General features: G+C 38.8%; 2 protein-coding genes across 2 annotated transcripts; both read left to right on the forward strand.

The window, feature by feature from the left end:
- Positions 1 to 293: 293 nt before the first annotated feature.
- On the forward strand, positions 294 to 12,569 carry phf11 (PHD finger protein 11; the record flags this gene model as incomplete). Its single annotated transcript, XM_079518699.1, has 12 exons — positions 294 to 527; positions 3,961 to 4,065; positions 4,432 to 4,565; positions 4,725 to 4,747; positions 5,082 to 5,164; positions 6,647 to 6,720; positions 9,012 to 9,061; positions 9,133 to 9,182; positions 9,355 to 9,377; positions 10,846 to 10,901; positions 12,375 to 12,461; positions 12,565 to 12,569. The coding sequence occupies exons 1-12, from the start codon at positions 387 to 389 to the stop codon at positions 12,567 to 12,569; spliced, it is 831 nt and encodes a 276-aa protein (XP_079374825.1). The 5' UTR covers positions 294 to 386.
- A 122-nt stretch (positions 12,570 to 12,691) lies between these two features.
- Positions 12,692 to 17,357, forward strand: LOC306935452 (uncharacterized protein). Its single transcript, XM_079518524.1, has 6 exons — positions 12,692 to 12,730; positions 13,572 to 13,627; positions 14,172 to 14,241; positions 15,515 to 15,784; positions 15,879 to 15,950; positions 16,361 to 17,357. The coding sequence occupies exons 3-6, from the start codon at positions 14,172 to 14,174 to the stop codon at positions 16,435 to 16,437; spliced, it is 489 nt and encodes a 162-aa protein (XP_079374650.1). The 5' UTR covers positions 12,692 to 12,730; positions 13,572 to 13,627; the 3' UTR covers positions 16,438 to 17,357.
- Positions 17,358 to 17,955: the final 598 nt, after the last annotated feature.

Consider the following 17,955-nt stretch of genomic DNA (forward strand, 5'->3'; position numbering starts at 1 on the left):
CACAACAACTACTAGGTGTTGAAACTTCGAATTTCTCTAACTATTAATTATAAACTTTCACGACAGTAGCCACGCTACTGCGATGCATCGCCCAGATGAGCGCCGCGGATCAGGGGAGCGGATACGGAAACGGCGCGCGTTTTTCCGATACGGAAACGGAAGAAGGTGGGCTATAATGAAAACCATGATAAAAAATTGATAAAAAACAACCAACCACCAGCAGCGATCAATCTCCATACCAATCAGAGCATGGCTTTCATTTTTGAAACGGGACTTACTTCCGCTGACAGCTGTGGCACAAATCACAATACATCGCTCTGTTATTGCGCCTATTTACCGTTACCACCAAATAATGTGGTAAAGTAATCACATTCAAATAATTCATCATGTCTGTAGAGATACTAGAGATGAGGATGATCGATGACGATGGTCGAGTTGTTTGCGTGCTTTGTCAAAGAAGTGAGGAGACGAAGGTAACTGGACCACTATCAACTAAACTCGATGTTACGGCTCATCAAAACTGTCTGGTAAGAGAGAGTCACTTACTCACTTTACTTACAGCGTTTAGCATTGTTATCTTTTCTTTGCCACTGTATAGAATAGGCTGCGATTGAATTGAACAGGTGGTCCCGCTTGTAAACAAGTCAGTGCTTTATTTCCTGTATTTTACTGTATTGTACTGTGTTTTCGTATGGACATGGTGTTGGGTGCTGGCACATATGCACACATGGCATTAGCCCGTCTCCGGACCCCCCGGGTTGAGCTCCTTTGGACCATCAAAATGTCAGAAACTTTAACGTAGGGTTCCGAAAGGAGCTAACATGGCATCAACGCATGGTGTTGTGTGCTGGCACACTACACTATGTCTTTCTTTTATCTGTTTTGTATTGTGCTTTTGTATGGACATAGTGTTGGGTGCTGGCACATATGCACACATGGCACCAACGCATGGTGTTGTGTGCTGGCACACACACTCTGTCTTTCTTTTTATCATTCATTTCTTAAGAGCCTGCCCAGGGACTACAGATGAAATTTAGCTTTGGCTAACTCTGGCCCATTTACATTGATGTGAAAACTGACATGTTGATTAATGAGCTTTGTCCCTGTCAAATAAATAATAAATAAAAAATAAATTATTGGTCGTCCACTCACAGTTAACAATTTCTCCTGGATTTGGTATCAAACTCCAAACATTCACTAGAACACAGGAAAATAAATTATATACATTATGTTAAAAACCCCAATTGGAGTGTGTGGGCAGTGCATGCAATCATACAGATAAGTTAACTTAAATAATGAATGGTTATTAATTACTGTACATTGTTAAGTCGTCAAATCAATTTACTGTATGTAGGCCTACTTTCTGCGTTTTAATGGTTGAAATAGTGTACCGGTACCCATCATTTTCCAATGCTAGTTAATTCACCATTGGGGAGGACCCCCGGACTGTGTGTGTGTGTGTGTGTGTGTGTGTGTGTGTGTGTGTGTGTGTGTGTGTGTGTGTGTGTGTGTGTGTGTGTGTGTGTGTGTGTGTGTGTGTGTGTGTGTGTGTGTGTGTGTGTGTGTGTGTGTGTGTGTGTGTGTGTGTGTGTGTGTGTGTGTGTGTGTGTGTTAATTTATAATTATTACAATAACATGTCATGGACAAAAACACCCATCTAAACTACAGTACTTGGCACATCCCAATCAATACTGCAGAGGAGAGACAGGTGATGAACAAGCAACTCATTCAACAGTTTAAAATAATAGAAAAGCTTAAAACCCATGAATAGAATAGATGTACAGATGATGTTGAGCAATCGCATACCCTCTATTGTTGCAGGGTTGCAAACTTTATACTCTTACACAATATATGCAGTTCTGCTCCACAGTAAGCTGTCATCTTTTTGCCATATTTGCTGTTTTCCGTTCACAAAAATATTATTATTATTACTTTAATTTCAGAGTGCCATACTGTCTTAGAGTAAAGTAAAAAATATATAATAAAGTGAGTGAAAGGCCACACATTGGATAATTCCTTATGTCTGCAAAAAGCCATGGGAACATAGCTCATTATGTGCAATACATATGTTGTGGGAATGTTCAGGGGTACTTGCTTTTTGGGCCAAAGTTTGCATTATTTCTGTCTGACATAATGATGTCAGAAATAAATATACCTTGTTTACCACACTTTATTTATTTAATGATGACTCATCTCTAAGCTTAACACTTCATAAGAAGAGTGTTATAGAGGGTATGCGCGTGACATCATCATCATACCCGGAAGTTATGCGGGAACGCCTACTGAGTGTCAAAAAACTACTTTCTGGCCTTGACACTATTGGCCAGTTTAACAGCAGCAAAGAAAATGCTTGTAATGAGATGGAAACCACCTCACCTTAGCATTCATCGTTGGAAATTGTCCTATGAGGTCTTGAGATTGGAGTCAAGGTCAAGTTTATTTATATGTCCCAAGCTGGGCAATTCATTTTACAGCAGATAATAAAAGCTCTAAAATACATAATACAGTAAACATACAACAACAACAACAACAAGAGACATACGTATACATTATCACAAGATACAGATCATTACCTTTAAATATAAAGTGCAACTAGAGCTAAAGTAAGTCAGTCCAGTGCTTGAGGCCTTAAAAGCACAGGGTGCAAAGACAGAATCGATCCAAACATTACAAGATGAAGGTTGAACACTTGTACTTCAGTATCAGAGAATGAGAAATTACACATGTAAACTGAATGTTTTATGTTTTTTCCATTATTTCATTTGTCTTGGTCTTCATTTTATTTTACCGGTCCGGTATGGTTTAAAATGTTTTATGTTATATATACTTAATACATATACAGTAGATCATGGTTTTTCCTTTCTTTTCTGAGGGTAATTGATTAGCGTCTGTGTGAACCCTGGGGTCTGGTGAGGGGGGTTAAGGTTGTTTTGCAACCACAGGACTGCCAGATCAATAGTGATACTATTGCTAGCAGTAGCAGGCAAACCAGTACATTAATTAATGGCCACTGACGGACAATCTTTGTACTGAAAATAATACACTTCTTCAAGTTGTTGTGGGACTTTGTGTGAACTGTTTGTCTATGCATAGTGATAGAAAGTAATGTCTCTTCCCTTGAAAAGCTTTTAATAAAATAAAGTTGAAAAGGATTATTGCATAAAACAATTACTTACTAATATCAACTAAATACCTACTAATTTATATCTTGGCATTTGTCTGATATGCACAATTACAGAGTCTGTCAGAAACATATACCGGTATTGCATTATAAATATGGACTCATGACAGAAATGTTACCAAATGTATATTACATGCCTGCATCAATGAAATGCAGGTATGTACTCAATCTTTGTACGGACAATCTTTGTACTGAAAATATACACTTCTTCAAGTTGTTGTGGGACTTTGTGTGAACAGAAATGTTACCAAATGTACATTACATGCCTGCATCAATGAAATGCAGGTATGTGCTCAATCTTTGTATGGACAATCTTTGTACTGAAAAGATACACTTCTTCAAGTTGTTGTGGGACTTTGTGTGAACTGTTTGTCTATGCATACTGCATAGTGATACAAAGTAATGTCTCTTCCCTTGAAAAGCTTTTAATAAAAATAACGCTGAAAAAGATTATTGCACAAAACAATTACTTGAAAGCAATATCAACTAAATACCTACTAATTTATATCTTGGCATTTGTCTGATATGCACCATTACAGAGTCGGTCAGAAACATATACCGGTATTGCATTATAAATATGGACTCATGACAGAAATGTAACAAATGTACATTACCTGCCTGCATCAATGAAATGCAGGTATGTACTCAATTACTAAATATATGTTTCTGTAAATATACCATTGAAAGATTATATCGGAAATAACTTTTGTTTAATTGAAAAAGTCACAAGTTAAAATGACATCTGTGATACATTGCTCTTTATTTGTCTGTTTTGCAGCTGTATTCATCTGGTATTTATTGCCAGAATTCACCAGAGTTTGATGACTTGTTTGGTTTTGCCGTGGAGGATGTGATGGATGAGGTGAAACGAGGAAATAAACTGGTAAAGTCCTTTATCGTTTTCACACAGCACTCAACTAGGGGCGGCGGTGGCTCAGGGGTAGAGTGCCTGGATGGTAACCGTAAGGTTGCCAGTTCGAACCCGGGCTCCCCCAGAGTTACTGTCAAAATGTCCTTGAGTAAGACACTAAACCCCTAATTGCTCCCGATGTGCTAGTTGTTGCCTTGCATGGTTTCTGCTGCCATCGGTGTATGAATGTGTGAATGGGTGAATGTAATGCACAATCTCTGTGAAGCGCCTTGGATAAAGGAGCTATATAAATGCACCATTTACCATTTTACCATTTAACTTCACACTGTGCCGATTTGATCTGCTCTCTAAATGCAAGGTTCCTTTTCTTTACATTAGCGCTGTGCCGGCTGTAAGGTAAAGTGTGCCACAGTTGGATGTGAAGTGAAACGCTGCAAGTCGTCCTACCATTATCCATGTGCTGTTGAACATGGAGCTGAGGCCATTGAGGATGAGATCAAAGGGAAATACGTGTTAGTCCATTTATATCTATCTTCTAAAATATATTTTGTTCTTCTGGTGACATGACATCACATAATTCCTCTATTATTATTTTTTTACAAGAATCTAGGAATCTAGACTTTGGTTAATTGCCACAGATTCAATTTTCTAAAAACATCTCTATTTTTCAGGTTGTTCTGCTCCAAACACAGGAGTGAGTTATTTTTTTTTATTCTTCACTTATTCTGAAACTTATGTTACTTATCTAAGCTGTCAGGTGGAACCCTTGTATGTCCAAAAGCATTACTTTTCAATAAATGGACAAAATAACCTGTATTCCAATGTAGTTATGATTTAGTCACAAGCTCTTGACTTGTTAATACTTTTCATTAGTTCAACATTTATCAACCCACAGACCAATTTCACTTTCAACATTTCAACATCGGCTATTTTCACAACTTATGTGTGACTTTTGTGTGACACTGTCATACAACAATGTTATGTATCTATCTATTAACTTTTTTTTCTATCCTCTTTCCAACTTGCAGAAATCAAAAGCGAGGTCAACGCACCTGCCTCTTCACCTAGAAATAGTGATACTTCTAAAGCACTTACAAAGTGTAGCACTAAGGTATGTAAGAGTAAGTAAGCCTTGCCGAGCCCTAAAGGTGCGTTCAGACTTGAATTTAAATATTCGCCTCGGTTCGTCCCGTTTGTGCTGCGCCAGGTCGCGATGCGCCCGTTTGCGGCGCTCGTGCAACTTCTCGTCTTGGCATTGACTTTGTATGTAATTGCGCCACTCTAACCATCCAAGTCTGAATGCGCCTTAAGGCCCATAGGGAAGGAGCCTATCTCCTGTTTCCTTAGTATGAGGCAGCTTGATGTACAAGTACACCCCCTGGACATGATGTACAAGTACACCCCCTGGACATGATGTACAAGTACACCCCCTGGACAAGTGGACATGACGCTAGTATGTCGCAGGGACTTATCCCAATCCAACCCTTGATGATAAGTGCCAAGCAGGGAGGCAAATCCCCCTTTTTGAAACTAGCTCCTTGCCACTCGTCCTACACACTTCCACTTGGTTTGAGCATAGATATATAAATAATAGAGACGGCACCGGAATTATCCTCCCATCCACTTGCATTGCATTGCGTCTCTATTATTTATATATCTATGCTCAAACTGAGTGGAAGTGTGTAGGGCGAGTGGTGAGGAGCTCGTTTCAAAAATGGACAAATTGGGTCCCATTTTCAGAGTCTTTGGTATGACCTGGCCGGGGATCAAACCCGACCTCCCAGTCTCAGGGCGGACACTCTGATATAACTAATAAGAGATATAATGTTATTAAAACGCCACATGGATTTAGACACATTATTGCATAGCCTATGTTCAAAGTAAATTATAGAACACAATTCATTGTTGTTGTCCATAACTGATATCATGAATACGACAAATAAGATCCCAACATGGTGATGAAACATAAAAAATCTGAAGTAAAAACACATACTTTCACATAAGTATTTTATAGATTTTTTATAATCATTAAATCAATGTGTCTGATTTTAAGCCCTGTATTATAATTGATTGTATAATGGTGACATGTGAAAATAGTTAAATAATTGTTCATTAATAGTAATCGAGGCAAAGTTTGAATCATGATACTGATTTAAAGTGATACTGATTTATACGCCCAGCTTGATACACAAACTTGTGCTGGTGCCAGTCATTCTATTCTATTCATAGTCTTTAAAAGCTGTGTGACTGATCATGTGAGTGAGGATATCCATGCACAGTAGAGTTGTATTAGAATTGTATTATTATTTTTTATTGTATTAGCATTTGATGTACTAATGAATGAATTAAACCCTGACTGCAATTCATGATACGATTTGGAGAACAAGAAAGTAAAAAGTTCAAATATGGAGGGATGGTGGGTCTGAGATGAATTTACAAAATGTGACAAATATTCAGTGTGTGAAAAATGTGAAAAAGACAGACTTACTTCCCTAGCCTACTGACAGCATGCACAAGAAAGCTACGGACACATAGACAAATTGCAGCCAGTTGCTGCCCTGTTCATTGCTCTTTTCTTTCTTTATATTTTCAGGTCATTTGCCTTGTCTGCAATAAGAGAGAAGAGAACATTAGCTTAGACAGTTTGAATGATGACATGAGTATCATGTGAGTATATGTAACGTAAGAATAAATGTAACGTTTCCAATCATGAATTATGTCAATTTAGAGTACACAATTATTTGTGTATACAATATGTGAGTGATCTATCTTTTTAGATCACATATGTACACAAAGAATTGTGTACTCTAAATAAAAACAGAATTCATGCAGAATCGTCCACATCTGCATCGCAATGCATTATATAATCGCTACATTTACATGATTATATGATGCATTGCGATGCAGATGTGGACGATTCTGACACCAATGTTGCATGAGGCTTCAAGGGTCCATTTTCAATTATAAATTGTAAGTAATAATCACCAAAGAGCAAAAAGTCATTTTTCAGACAGGCACGAATTAGCCGCCTTCCTGCCAGTAGTAAAAGCCAAATTCCAATACGCCAAATCTCGGCCACTCGCTCGCTCAGTCACAGACTCACAGTACACTCGCTCACTCCAGCATGGCGCCCGCGGTTATGGTGAAATTGCTGACCTGCCGGAATATGTGACGATCTTGTGGACTTAAGTTCACATAACTTACATCATGTCTTTTTAAATACGTGGCCTAAAAACCGCTAGGTTGAACTCTGATAATAAACAAACTGCAACGATTTGCATTCAGACACTGACAATAAATGTGATTGTCAAGTTGTCAACACAATTGTCACACATTTCAGCAGGTCACCAATTTTACCGTAACACCACCATGCAGGAGTGACCCCCTACTCTATGGAGTGACCGAGTGTGAGTGGCCGAGATTTTAGGTGTTGGAATTTGGCTTTAGATAAATGGATATGCGTCTATGCGCGAATCCGCGTCCGCGGGGTCCTTGCATTTTCAAACAACAATGGAGGCAAAAGTAGCTAAAGTGAGACAGCAACTTAAAAATGGAGAGTTAAAAACAATAAGGAAGACTGGGAAAAGTTTGGTTTGGGACCGATTTAGTGAAATAGTTAATGCTGCCAACGAGTCAGGTGCCGGATACGTAATATGCAACAGTTGCAACTCGATTTATACGTATGATAGCCGCAAAACGGGCACATCTCCCATGGTAAAACATGTTTGTGCTAAATCTAGAACGAGGGAGCCAAGTCAAAGCCCTATATCTTGCTTCGTTCGCAAAAAGATACCACCGGATGTCAAATCAAAGTTCGTGAATGATTTCGTGGACATGTGTTGCATGGACATTCGCCTGGTTGATATCGTCAGCCGTAAAGAATTCCTCCAGGTGGCCCAAGCGCTGATCAACATAGGAGCTAAATATGGCGTGGTTGACGCCGATTCCATCATACCCCATCGGAAAACCTTGAGTGACCGGTGTTCAAGTGCGGTGTGTGCAAAAAATCAAGAACTCAAAGGGGAACTACCTGAACTCATCCAGATCGTGTTGAAGGACGAATTCGCCTTCATCCAGCCAGAGTACTGTCATGTTTATTAAGTGCCCTGCTATGCTGTGTGAAAGCCTTATTATGTCCAGCTTTGAGGGTTTACAAACATTGTCCTAACACACAACACCCTCGGGTCGTCAGCAAACTCCAAGTTTGAAGTCGATAGGTCAGACTATTACAGTTGTGATCGAAACACAGACACACACCGAGATTCCATGTCTCTACTAGTCATTATTATTTCACGGCTACAACAACAAAAATGCCATATCGTCTTTGATTGTAGTATTTATTAACAGTTTGCAAACCTACATTTCAAGCACAACTCAATACAAAAAACTGTTAACTGTGGACAACACCATAAAGCATTACACTTGTTTACAATAGGGTCCACCATTTTCAATTCATCATCACATTTAGAGACGTACAAATATACTTATATAACCAAAAACAGGACATCATCATAAAAGGAGGAAAACTGGGAAAAACATAAACAGTGAGGGGAAGAGGGGTGGGGCCGAAACGTTAGCCACAATAAAAAGAGTGCATTCTTGATGAATATGTCTTGCATCACCTCTTATGGAGTGCAACTGTTTTTCACTCAGTGGTAATTCTTCATTTCTTTAGTGTAATGTTTAGCTGTAAAATGACATTGTGTTTGTTTGCATGGCACCCTTGTTTAAAATGGCAAAAGCTAAGGTTTTTCCAAAAACCAAGCACTGCAGATTTATCAAAAATGGCCTTGAGCAAAGATTTTGATGCATCATAGAATCGAATTAAATCGTTCACAAGTGACTTATAATCGAATCGTGAGTCCAGTGAAAATGTATAGGCCTACCTCTAATTTATTTTCTATGTTTACAGTATGTCCTGTATCCGTTCCTGACCATTTGTCCATATTTGTACTTAGGTTGTACTGTCAGGAACACAAACCTCAGTCCCACGCGGAAAGGCCCAACGGTATGTGATTATATATACACACCAGTATTTAACTTTTCTTGCTGCTTGTTAATAATGTTTTCTCATGATAGGTAAGGATGAAGCAGCTGGACTTGCCCACAGCAGTGACTCGTCTTTGAAGGTACATTTCATAACAAATGTCATTTGTGGATGGGGTCAGGCAACAGAGTATATATTACATTTGCCTGCAGCATTCTGCTCTAACACTCAATTACATGTATTTTGCTGTATACTACTTAATTCAGTGAAAAGAAAAGGTGATTTTACTCATTTGAGCTTTTCTATTCAAACAGAGAAAGCAGAGCTCCAATGGCAGGTCAGTGTTATGCTGAGAGGCATGTGAATGCTCAAATTGGCTGTTCTATAATCTTCTTACATCCTGCTAAGCTCTGGACTGAAATACTCGGGTCCAGAGTAATTAATGAGAAACATAGGCCTTTGAGGAAACTCCTCATTCCCCTTCGGTCTTGTACCCGCCGCTCCAGTTGTTGCCATGACAGCCCTCATGCCTTCATCTCCTGCTGAATGGTTCTTCTCCAGGTCGCTCGTCTAGGCCTTCCTCTCTTCTTTCTGCCTTGCGGGTTTATGTTAGAGCATGTTTTGTGTTCCGTTATGTCTTCGAAGTGTGTGACCTATCCAGTTCTATTTCCTCCTTCTGATTTGTGTTTCTATTGTCTTTCTTGTCTAGCTAAGCTATAGTGATGCAGCCCCGCCCCCTTTCACGGCGACGAGCGGCCCGGAAGGGTATTCTACATATTTTGTTTTCCCCCATAGAAGTTTCAAAAAGTATTTATTTAAAGACATTTAAGCCTCGGACAAAGCCAACTCTTGTTGTGATAAATCATGACGATAAACACAATGTTTTGGGCCGATCAAATAATTAGAAATAAGAAAAACTAAAACTCATATAATTGAGGAGGAGATGAAGTTCGCACACCAGGTATTGAGCTCCTTTATTTCATATAGAGATACAACGTTTCGACCCCTTCGGGTTTTCGTTCAGAACCCGTAGATTATTTTGAGATGTGCGCGCTTTCCTGCTGGATCCTATTTCTATAGTCATAATTACCAGCTGCCTCATGCAGAATTGTGCTATGAAATGTAAATATCTGTGTCTATCTGTATTCATGTGTGTGGAAACGACAGGATTTGTCCAGGTGACTGTAACTCTGAGTGTAGCCTACTACAAATCTACAAACCAAAGGACCCTTTTATAACAATAAACTCTGAGACTGTACAAATGGACTCTTATGGGTCCATTTGGTTGTATTTGTACACTCTCAGGTAGCCCATTCTCCAAACCATCATATATCATACCTCACGCACAGCTGTCGGTTGTAGTGTTGACATTGGCTTGGTAGGTATAAAGAAGTTATGATTTGTTGTCACAGGAAGAGTTGGCTTTGTCCGAGGCTTAAAAGGTCTTTAAATAAATACTTTTTGAAACGTCAATGGGAAAAAATAATGGGGAATTCTCTTTCGGGCCACTCGTCTGGAGGCGGGACTGCGACGCTCTATGAAGCTTTGTGTAAAAGAATATCACAATACATGCTTTTAACGTAAAAAACAAACAAACAAAACATATCCGTCTTTCTTAACACTTAATGACTTAACACTCTGTCTTAACTTTGAACTTTGAATTGCTTTGTTGAAATGTTGCTATAGAAATTAACTTGCCTTGCTTTGCCTTTGCTTTTGGCTGTAGTTGTTCTTGCTCCTTAAATCCTTTGCGTTAACCTGGTCAGTTTGTGTTGTCCCGCACTGATTTCCTGTTTCTATTACAGACAGGATATGGTTCCTTCCAAAGTTGGATTCAAGCGCAAAATATCTTCAAGCTCAGGTTAGTTTATTGCTTCCAGTGACATTTTATTTTCAATCAACAAACACGGTTTCACTGAAGGATGAGGCTGACATGGCAGTGAATTACGCCAACATTTTACACTATCTGTTAGAACTGTGAGAATTCAGTTTGAATCGCACGGCAGTGCCATCTGTAAACGAATGCTGCGCGGTCTCAAGGTTATTTTGGAAATCAACAAGGTTTCGAAAAACGCTATGTATTTACAAAACAAACAACAAATAACACACAAATACAATTGTCATTTTTGACAAACTAGTTTATGTTGAATGGTTATTGTGAACTTGTTTAATTGAACAATTTACACAATTTAAATATATTCATCACTGTTGATAGACTACTGGTATTTAATTTATTTATAGACTGTAGTGTACATATTGGAATTCAGAGATCCATTGCATATTTAATCAAGGACCCCCAAAATGATATGTATTTGGCCGTGGACCCTCCCATTCTGAAATGTTGTGCCAGGGACCTCCAGAAAAGAAGATTTGTGTTAAAGAAATAATTTTTTTTTCAGGAATTCAAATACTTTCAAGACTGTTATGCAAGGTTAATAAGTCAAATCAATCTGCACTTTAAAATTCATTACACCACAATACTGTAACTTAAAACTTTAATACCAATCAGTTGGTCTTTACTGGCTGATTTGTAAATGTTGTGTTTTTTAGAGAGTTTTCTGAAAAACGTCATGTTGAGAGAAAGTGTGTCCTGGTTTCAATTGGGCAATGAGTAATTACCACGAGTAATGGTGGACAATTGATATTTACAGCTATAGGAATGTTGAGAAAATAGAATAGGCTATGCATAGATCTAATAATTATGGGCTATGCATAAGAAGATGGAATGCATTCACAAGTCAAATGAAATCAAATGAATGAAAACGTGAACTTTGAACAGACATCGCATTTGATCTACTACAGAGTACAGACATGTTTTACACATCCCTCTCCCATGAAGAATTTGACTCATGCTCCCATACTGTAACTTGGTTTGCATTCCCTCAATGTAGATTTTCTGCCATTCAATGGTTTTTTTTTTAACCACTTAAATTCCCATACCCCCTAGGATTTGTGCGCAATCTGCACAAAAGCAGCTACGCACAATTGTGCAGTATATAAAACCATAACATTAGAAAGGTTTGTATGTACCAGGAAGAAAATCATAATATTACGCCTCCATGAGTGAATGACAACTTTAACCCTCCATTATTGCCCCACAAAAACAAAATGGTGGCACCGACTAGAGATATAATTTCGAAACTTCTTACAGTGGTAGAAGGGCACCCCTGATGACCACTGGAGGAATATAAAGGCAATTGACCCCATGCTGTAGCACTCACTTACATGTGTTTTTTGTCCCCCTGTGTTTCAACCTTGTTACTGTTTCTGCTATGACACCTGAATTATGCTCTGGGATCACTACAATGTTTTATCTTGTCTTATCTTATCATAGATGATGACAGATCTTTCAAAAGCCTGAACATGATTGCCCCCATAGAGTCGGAGGACGAAGAAGACTCCAAAGCAAAACTAAATGTATGTATTTTCTTTAGTGGGTTTTACTGTCTTCTCCAGATTAATAGTATCAATCGAAAACTAAATCTGTTATTGTTTTCCCTCACGGTCTTGAATGTTCAACTCAGATTGACAGGTATACTATAAGCAATCCCTCCTTCATGAAATATTGTACTTTAATAAGTACATTTTAAACGTTAATGAATACACCATGACGATTTGGACCGAGTAATGACTATGAGAAATGATTTCTTCACAGAGATTATCTTGGGACTGGCTGTGCTTCCACCTCAGGTAGGATTTCACATTGCCTCACATAGTGAGACGAATCAGAGATCTTCCCCCAATGATAGCCTTGTGACATCTACAGTATATTCCATGTAGGGGATAGATTAGACCAATGACAAACCTAACCTGGTACCAGTGTTTGCGTCGACTAAAACTAAGACGAAAAATGTTTCTTCGACTACCTTTTTTCACTGACGGAAACAAAATGGAAACTAAGTGAAAACTAAGCTATGATGACTAAAACTAAGACTAAATATATTGACAATTTCATCAACAAATAAAAACTAGACTAAAATGTTAGGAAGGGACTAGTGGACAAGAGATCCAGTATAAGTCAGTTTACACTGAAACGCTGAAAATAGCCGATCTACAAGCTCACAACGTCTCGCTGCGACGCGTTGTGAGCTTGTAGATCGGCTATTTTCAGCAAGTGTAAGCCATTATGACGGCATCAAAGCCCGCAAAAACACATTTTAGTCGACTAAATCAACTAAAATCTCATCATATTTTGTCGACTAAAACTAGACTAAAACATTCCAGGTGACTAAAACTAAATGAAAACTATTCAAGAGACTGACTAAAATCAAAATTTGCTGTAAAAAAAAAGACTGGTACTACACCCACTGTAACCCAAACCAACCATATCCCTGGCCTAATATGAAGACTGCCCTGAAGTCTTTGCAGGTTTGTTTGTGTGTCGTTTTAGCCGATTTAGCACATACATTGAAATGTTCATTAAATATATATCGCAGGATATATTGGTAGGCAGAGATCTCTGATCGTCGGGCTACAAAGGACACACTCAGAAAATGTGAAAACCTAATGTAATCTACTACACTTTCCCCAGGTAATGAGTGTCAAAGCCAGGACGATTGTGAAGATGCCAATGAAACAGACATTTCAGTGAGTTTTACCCATTCTCGGCGGGAACCCCTTTTGGTGTTTTAACCATTATTTTAAACTTTAGCTATTGAAACATAGCAGATCTACAAGCTCATAGCGCGGCACCGAGTGCCGCTCTACAAGCTTGTAGATCTGCTATTTCTGAAAAATTGTGAAAATGTGGCACAAATCTTTGGATATATATTCTTTCAGAGCGAACGTTTTTAACCCAAATCCTTGCTTCTGGGGAGGCCCCTGGAACAACATATTTTCAGATGGGGGTCGGCGGCCAATTACAGATATTTTTGGGGATCCTTGACATGAAACTGTTTGAGAGCCACTGACATAGAAACATGGGTTTTTCAGAAAACTGTCTTTAGAAGGCATTTGTAGAATGGTCCTGGGGTCTAAATGGGTTAATCCTATATCCAGTAAGCCTTATGCCTGTGCAACCAGCACATAGAAGCCACTTCACTATTTGGCATGATGTTTGTATTTCACAAGTTGTCATAATTAGAACAAATATAACATATGCAAACTAAACGTTGCTATTGTGTCTCTTCAGATGGCAGAATCTCAGAGTTTGTTGCTCCCTGTGACGATCTGCATGGAGTCGGAGTCTTCCCAGATGACGGGTATTGTTCTTACTCAAATACATCATCACCTGCACTATAGAGAATGTACATTTATGTTGTTTTAAATTGTGATTCCTATAAACACGTTTTTATATCGGCTGTGCAAGCTACATTGTATGGTAGAGGATGAACAGAAACAAAACAAGCAATGCTAGTTGGTACCGGATCCCCATGGCAGGGGATCTAGTAGAATTCCAAGTGTTTGTCAGGGTGGCTACTGGGGAGGGGTCCCCAGTTAAAATATGAATCACTAATTTAAGCGTATGGATTTATTTATTTTCATTAAAAACAAAATCAGAGTTTAACTGTGATGTACAAAGAAAGCATTGTATTTATTTCCCCCTTGCCATTCTGTGACAACTTTACCTATTTTCAAACTATATAGCAGTTTATTTTAAAGAGAGCTGTGAACAGTTAACCCGCCTAGGCGCTTACCAGTGACAATCGTTAAGCAGGTTTTCTTATCTCTCTTTCAAGATTAGATTTTTCTTTTTTTTCTTAGTAACCTGAGAACAATGGCTTTCATTATAGAATGCTAACTTTTCAAGGATAGAAAGCCCATCGATGATGTCACCTTTCTCTGAGACACGGACCGAGTAGACAAAAATGGTTCTGTGTTATCAGCATGAGTGAGGATCTATTATATGAAGATAGGTTGGAAATGCGTGAAGTTGTCTAGTCTTAAACTAGAAATGTCAGGATAAAGGCAACTGATGGGCAAATCAGACAGTAAAGACCAACTTGGTAATTGATATTAAAGTTTTAAGTTACGGTATTGTGGTGTAATGAATTTTAAAGTGCAGATTGATTTGACTTATTAACCTTGCAATGATGTTCAGTCATTTAGCAAACATTGAATTAATCAGTTACGTTTGACAATTGAGAAAATATAAAACGGAATCTCGTTTTTTGAGTGGACAAGGACATGTATTGACATTGTTGCGGTCCTTTAAAGAGATATTTATACCCGAGGCGGGCTTGGCGAAAGGGCCAAGGCCAAGCCCGGTAGTCGACGAAAAATGTTCGTCGACTACCTTTTTTCACTGACAAAAACTAAATGGAAACTAAATGAAAACTAAGCCATGATGACTAAAACTAAGACTAAATATCTGACAATTTTGTCAACAAATAAAAACTAGACTAGAGTTTGGAAGGGACTAGTGGACAAGAGATCCGCTGCGACGCGTTGTCGCGTTGTCACTGCGACGCGCTGCGGCACGTTTTGAGCTTGTACATCGGCTATTTTCAGTAATGTCACGGTCTCTCCTCTCAGGGTCCAGTCTTGGGAGTCTTGGCTACACCTACAATCCAGCGGACCATCCTCACTCTCCTGTCGATGCACCTCCAAGTTCCCTGTCCTCTTTACAGCCCTCCCCTTCCTTTTCTCTGTCCCTTCCCTCAGTCCCAAAGCCCAGCATTGACTCCGCCAGCTTCTGGAAGGACTTCAACGAGGCAGGGCGTACAAAAGCCATCTTCTCTGACTTCATCGGCGAGCTAAATGACATCTCCGACAGGATTCAATCAAATCAGGCCAGCCAGGAAGGTAACGATAATGTTAAAGAATGGATATTTGTTCTCGTCTCCAGATATTGTCATGGGATTTCCTAAAATGAAAGTTCTTTAATGTCTGTTGACAGATTACGATATGGCTCTGAGAGTGATGGAAGCCTCTGGTAGCCTCGCAGTGCTTGTGGCCAAGCAGGATGAAGGTATTAACCCATTCTTATACTTTAGCTGTTAAGAAATAGCAGATCTACAAGCTCATAGCGTAGCACCGAGTACCGCGCTATGAGCTTGTAGGTCTGCTATTTTTGAAAAATCGTGAAAATGAGGCGCAAATCTTTGAATATATATATTCTTTCAGAGCGAACGTTTTTAACTTGAATCTTTGCTTCCGGGGGAGTCCCTGGAACAACATATTTTCAGTTGGGGGTCGGTGGCCAATTACACACGTTTTTTGGGGGTCCTTCCTTACTGATATAATGGTAGAAACTATCATGATTTAGAAGACATTTTAATTTTGATGTCGGGCCTAAATGGGTTAAGAAAGAAAATAAACGCATATCTTATAATGTTTAACTCGAGGTATATGAAATTGAAATGACTACTGTTTGTCCAGAAATTAAGAAGAAAAAAGTGGAGGTGCAGATAGAAGAAGCAGCCATGAAAAGGATCATGTCAGCCATGGGGAGATAAGCTTGTCCAGAAATGAGAAGAAAACAAGTGGAGGTGCAGATATCAAAAGCATATCTTGGCACATAAGAACACTCAAAAATGTTCATATACAGCCAGTGGCGTGCGCAGACATTTAGAGGGGCAGGTGCTCAAGTGAAAAAAGGGCACCTTGTGCAGCGTGTGGAACCGGCCGGTTGCCTTAATAGTGTGAGATTTATAGATTTTGGGGCATAAATGGTCCACATACTGTGTACACTGTACAAAAAAACAAATGTATATATTTCTTTTTTTACAAAAAAGGTCCAGAGGGCAAGGGCAGGTGGTGCTCTAGCACCCCCTAGTGTATCTGTGCACGCCACTGTATACAGCCCATATTACTGTCTGCAATGGCAAATATTGTTATTGTATTATGTTTAAAAACCTGTTATCCCTGCGTGTCTATCAGTTTATATTTGATGCATTTCACTTTATATGTACTGTAATGTTGATGTTAAATATACCATATCTTGTATTGATACATTTTTTTTAAATGATGTAAAGCACAGGTCAACAGTCTTGCTGTCAAATTTCCCAAATGTATGCTCCTCTGACCCTATAGTCTTTATACTTGTTGAAAATGAAGGAAAGACAAAATTAACGTACACATTTTTTATTATTATTATTATTGGCTTGTTGGAACTTACCGGTAACTATCATTTCAAATGCAATGTTATTGGCATACAAATAATGTTTGGAAGGAGGTAGGGCCGATTCTTTTGGTAAAGGATTACTTTATAGCAGGGGTTCTCAACGTTTTTGGCCGGGGACCCCCGAAAATGCTTTGGCAACGTCTCGGGACCCCCGCCCCGCCCCCTCCCGACCCCCAATATAAATTGACTGCTACAATAACCTTAAACCATTTTGGGCGGGAACCCCTTTTGGTGTTTTAAGCATTGTTATAATTTAGCTATTTAAAAATAGCAGATCTACAAGCTCATAGCGCGCCACCGAGTGGCGCGCTACGAGCTTGTAGGTCTGCTATTTTTGAAAAATCGTGATTTTTTTTTTTTTAAATTTTTTTTTTTTTGCAAAATAATTTGGGGACCCCCTAAAATAATTTGGCGACCCCCCGAGGGGTCGCGACCCACGGGTTGATAACCCCTGCTTTATAGGAAAAAAACAACGTTTCGATCCTAGTGGATCTTCGTCAGGTCAGTATGACCATGGCAAATATTGTTGATATTGTATTATGTTTAAAGACGTGTTAACCCTGCGTGTATTGATGTTAAATATACAATAGTTGTATTGATACCTTTTCTTTTCCACATTTTGAAAAAAGTTCTTATCTTTCAAGAAACGGTATACAGTCTTGCTCAGTTGGCAGATGTTAATCGCACATTGTTCTGTATTTGGCAAATTTCTGAAATGCATGCTTTCCGCTGACTATATATATATATTGTATACTATATATATATATATATATATATATATGAAAGTTTTCAGTAATCCTCGATCTTTATACTTGTTGAAAAAGAAGGGAAGACAAAGTGAATGTACCAT

The sequence above is a fragment of the Electrona antarctica genome (genome assembly GCF_951216825.1).
Source record: "Electrona antarctica genome assembly, chromosome: 13".
Lineage (NCBI taxonomy): Eukaryota > Metazoa > Chordata > Actinopteri > Myctophiformes > Myctophidae > Electrona > Electrona antarctica.

Excerpts from the sequence above, each read along its gene's own strand:
- LOC306935452 (XM_079518524.1), top strand. The coding sequence starts at position 14,172 with ATGGCAGAATCTCAGAGTTTGTTGCTCCCTGTGACGATCTGCATGGAG. Across the intron at positions 14,242-15,514 it reads GGAGTCTTCCCAGATGACGG|GGTCCAGTCTTGGGAGTCTT; the intron begins GTATTGTTCTTA and ends CTCTCCTCTCAG. Across the intron at positions 15,785-15,878 it reads AAATCAGGCCAGCCAGGAAG|ATTACGATATGGCTCTGAGA; the intron begins GTAACGATAATG and ends GTCTGTTGACAG.